General features: G+C 40.8%; 1 protein-coding gene across 1 annotated transcript; it reads right to left on the bottom strand.

Moving 5' to 3' along the window:
• Positions 1-311: 311 nt before the first annotated feature.
• Positions 312-1,208, bottom strand: LOC110907096. The gene is made up of 2 exons (XM_022152128.1): positions 380-1,208; positions 312-331 (listed from the first exon to the last, which is right to left on the bottom strand). Exons 1-2 carry the CDS (start codon positions 1,206-1,208, stop codon positions 312-314), a joined length of 849 nt encoding a protein of 282 aa, XP_022007820.1.
• Between the last annotated feature and the right edge of the window lie 3,577 nt (positions 1,209-4,785).

Genomic DNA, 4,785 nt, shown 5'->3' with positions numbered 1-4,785 from the left:
GTTGGGCAAACCATATTGTGTATCTCCTTGAATGGTGACAGATTCACCAGAAGGGACTTTGATGATAACTAGCTTTTTATCACAGGCAATCTGGGCTTGGTTATGCGACAACCAATCCATGCCTAAAACTACATCAAACCCAGCCAATTTCATTGGCAAGAGGGATAGCGGAATAGAATGATTCTTAATGGATATAAAGCATCCATCAAGAAGAGTTGAAGCTGTTTCTAAGGTACCATCAGCAAGCCCTACCTCATATTTTATGTCTAGAATCTTAATAGGCAGATTCAGTAACTTACAAAACTTATGGTCTACGAAGGACTATCAGCACCTGAATCAAATAAAACTCTAGCATAATTATTATTAATGAGGAAGGTACCTGTTATGACATTCTCGTCATTCACCGCTTCCCTTGCATTCATCTGAAAAACCCTAGCATTGTTTTTCTTCGCCTCCTCGAGCTTCTTAGAATTCTTGGGGCAATTGGTCTTGATGTGCCCCTTTTCGTTGCAACCGTAACAGGTTGCATCTTTGATATTTCGGCATTCCACAGACTTGTGCCCTTTCTTCTTGCAAATCCCACATGGTTTAGCTTGTGGGTCCTGGTTGCACTTCTCAAAGTGCCTCTTGTTGCAAGTCTTGCACCTGGGCTTGTCACCTGTCTGCCCTTTCTTGGAACCAGAGTTCCCTTTGTTCTTCTTGTTCAACTGATGGGAATGGTCTTCCTCCCTCTTTCTTTTCCCATCATCAGTGGTTTTCTTTGCCCTACTCCTCACAACATCAAGAGTAAGGGACAAAGATAGATCTACAACAGATCTATAAGTAGTAGGCTTAGAAGCCTTGACATTTCCTTTCACCTCTAGGGCTAAAACACCGATAAAATGCGCAATGCGTTTGGGTTCTGGGATGACCAAGTACGGTACAAGCCTCAACATCGAGTTGAAACTGGTCACATAGGACTTGCAATCCAAATCCTTCATCACCAAGGTGAGGAAGTCAGTCTCTATTCTCTCGACTTCATGTTGAGGACAGTAAGTGTCCTTCACAAGATCAACAAATTTGTTCCACGAAAGGTTATACAGAGGAACCTTTCCAGTGGATTGCACCAATGCTTTCCACCAAGTGAGGGCGTCGCCCTTGAAAGATTGAGACACAAACTTAACTATGTCTTCCTTAGCACATCCACTGATGTCAATCACAGACTCCATTTCATCTAACCAGTTCATACAGTCTATTGCTCCCTTTTCTCCTGTGAAATCTCTCGGTTTACAGGAGACGAAGTATTTATAGGTACAACCCTTGGTGTACCTGGGAGTCTGTTCGATAACAACCTGCCTCTATGGTTCACTTCTCTGATTAGACGAGTGTTGAGACTCATCCTTCTTCAGTGTATGCGAATGAGATAGGGACTTTGTGTGAGTTTTGGACCAAACATTATTCGGCTCCTTAAACTTATCATCCACAGCTTGAGCAACTGCTGCAGTTATCATCGCTTATAATTCAGCACCAATGATATTAATCCTAGTATTATTGTTTCCTTCCACAGGATGATTGTTTGCTTCGTCAGAGCCAGCCATGATTTGATTACTAAATCAAACAATAATGATATAAATAAATTATATAATGAATCATCACATTGATGATTAGATGGTCATGGTATTATTAAACCATATAGACCATTTTAAGTAAAAATTAATTTAATCATGATTTTCCTAGGCTACAACTAAACCATTATAAGCAATCAATAGGATATAATCCTTTATATTTATTAGACAGAGGATATAAATCACAACTGTCAATGTCTTAAAAGACATTTTCATATAGCACAAGGCTCGTCTCGAAGGACAATTAGAAGGCACAAAAGGCCTTGTCACAAGGACGATTAAAGTATAACTAATAATCTCCTGGATCAGTGATCTTTTAAGGGTTGAACATAGTTCATCGCCTTTTTGACAAGAAGTTTATAAAATAAAACTATCACTGTCATTATTACACCTTTGCTTATAAGCATACATCTCAAATGGATGTTTTGGTGTATACATCATATTGATGTTTATTAGCCATGATTCATATTGATCATATAGGCTATGATTGTGACTTGGAAAGATCCAAGCACATTTGGAAGCTTGTGTGGTCTCTCGAGCCGCACATTCAGGAATGTTAACATGTTTTCAGATGTTAACAGGGAGTTATTGCCTTAAAAAGGTTGTACCATCATAGCCGTTAATATTTTGGCTAGGTTATACCTTTAAGAATTTCTTTGGCAGATCAATTTAAAATTGAAATGATATAGCATGATGATGTAATAAAAATACATATTTAAAATCCAAAAAGAAATTCCATTAAACTACTAAACTTATTACAAGAATGCCCAAAACGGGACTTGAAATAAACGCACTGCCCACGCAGGGGCTACAGAAATAGAAATAAGTCCTCGCAGGGACTAGGTACAGAAAATAAAATGTCCTCACAGGGACTTGATTGAAAAATAAAATACAAAATAAAGTAAACAACTTTCTATTTCTTTTTGCCTTTGATGAGACTTGCAAGGCCCTTGAGAAAGCTGTTATGCTTCTTATTGGTTTCATCCGCTTTCGCTCAACCCTGTCCAACCTCTGCATAATTTCTTCAGTTTGCACCTGCTGGGGAGGAGGAGGTTGCTGATAAGGTTGGTATTGATACCCTTGCACTGGATATCCAGTTGGGTAAACTGAAGGATAAGAAGAAGGATAAAGTGCATTGTACTGTGCTGTAGAAAGATATGGATCTTGGGTTCCATAACCCGCAGAAGTTGGATATTCAAAGGGGTTATACCCAGACGAACCTGGTTAAGTCGGTATCGGGTTTTTAAAACCCACTGGCGGTGGTGGTGGTGCATAAGAAACCGGCGGAGGATCGTCTTCCGGCGCCGCATGTGAGGATCCACCCATTTGGGGGTCCTCGGGAATCGGAGGGTATGAGCTTAAACCTTGAGGGGAACTGAACCGTTGTCCCCCTCACACGGATATTCGTGCATTCCTCCTTTGCCTCGACGGCTCGGGAGGTGGTTGAGGTCGTTGTTGAGGTGCTTCCTCAACGGGTAGAGGTGGTGGAGAAACTGCTTGAAGATGCAGCTCTTCCAAAGGAGGTTGAGATGGAGAGTTATGAGATGAAGGGGTAAATGCCCATTCATGTTGGTTCCACCTTTCGGCAAACAAGTCGGGTCCTTGGTATGGCGACCCTTGGTATGGAGAACTGCTAGAGATGCTGATAGGGTGACCTGGTGTTCCGGTTTGCAAATCTGGGTCAGGGTCGTCATCCATTTCCATCTCCTGGGAGAAGTGATCCTCGGGTCCTAATGGATTGAAACCCAGAAAATCGTTGACATAGTCGTTAGGGTTGATCTAGGTTGGAGAATAAGTGGAATCGGAGTGATGGAAAGAATGGGAGTGTAGAGAATGGTAAGATTGGTGCGAATGGTGAGAATGGTGTGAATCTTGTGTGTGATGGGAATGCTGGGGCTCGTTAGGAATAGGCGGCCCAAATGATGGATGAAACGAGGGTGATGAACTCAACGAGACCGAGTGTCTCGCGGGTATAAACGAATGACCCCAACGGTCACGCGAATCCGAGCTAGAAAATGTCGCAGACGGAGTGCGTCTGTGAGAGGGTCCCGCATGTCCTGATGGTCCTCCTCTCATTGGTCCCTTTTCCCTTGCCTCGTACACGTGGCGGCATTATCGATAAAACCTGTCAAAACAAGTAAATAAAACATAAACAACAAAAGGAAAGTTAAGAATAAATCCTAGGTCATTAGCCTAGACTCAGAAGTCTAAGGAATGTGCTTATTGTGTCATTGAGATTAAACACAAAAGGTTAGTGTATAATTCACTCAATGTTGGCTCTGATACCAACCTGTCACACCCCGATATTTCTATATATTACCGGTGGGCCCGGCGGGGAGTATCGTGACATAGTTGATATCATCATTGTCAATACACACAATATAATAACACAGTGGAAGGCTTGGTGAATAAACTATTACAAACCATAATGTCTGAGTGTCCGAATGAAAGAATATACAGAATTGGTTGTAGTAAGATCCACAGGCGGATCATAACAAAATACAAGAAAACAAAAATAACAGACTTCAAGTATCTAAGGATTTGCAAGATCCTCTTATATGATACCTTGTAGCTCTAGCCTATTTACGAGAGGTACCTGTCAATCAGTCTTTAGAAAATACGTCAGTTTACACTGATAAATACAATTAACTGACTCTTTTGTAAACATTTATGAAAATTGATTTAAGTGCACAAGGCACAAATCATTTATAACTTGGGATAATTATTTAAAGATAACCTTGTATACAGATTTACATGTTTGTCATACAATTGGGGCCGGTTTGGAAGCCGGTCATGATTAACCGACTCACCACTTATAGAGCCCACAAAGGAGTTATCTCCAACATGTGGGTTTGTATTTTAGCATTTGCATCTGTCAGGTGTATGCATACACCCCGTGCATAGGTCGTGGCCATTTTCAAATGAAATGAGCCGAGGATATCCAGGACACGGTCGTATTAACCCCCAATGTTCATGTTATCAAACAAGACAGATTAAAACGGGTTATGTAAATTTATTAATCACAATCCGATTAAATGATTTCATACCCGACCAAGTGGTATTATTATAATACCATATCCCAAGCCCGTGTAAGGAAAAATAAGTTAAAAGTATTTACCTGAGCTAAATGTGAGAAGTAACTCAGCCGTATATTCCTAAAGCTTTATGATAATACCTTCTA

Source organism: Helianthus annuus, chromosome 14 (genome assembly GCF_002127325.2).
Source record: "Helianthus annuus cultivar XRQ/B chromosome 14, HanXRQr2.0-SUNRISE, whole genome shotgun sequence".
Lineage (NCBI taxonomy): Eukaryota > Viridiplantae > Streptophyta > Magnoliopsida > Asterales > Asteraceae > Helianthus > Helianthus annuus.
Note: the sequence above shows the minus strand (reverse complement) of the source record. Positions and strands in the feature narration are given on the sequence as shown.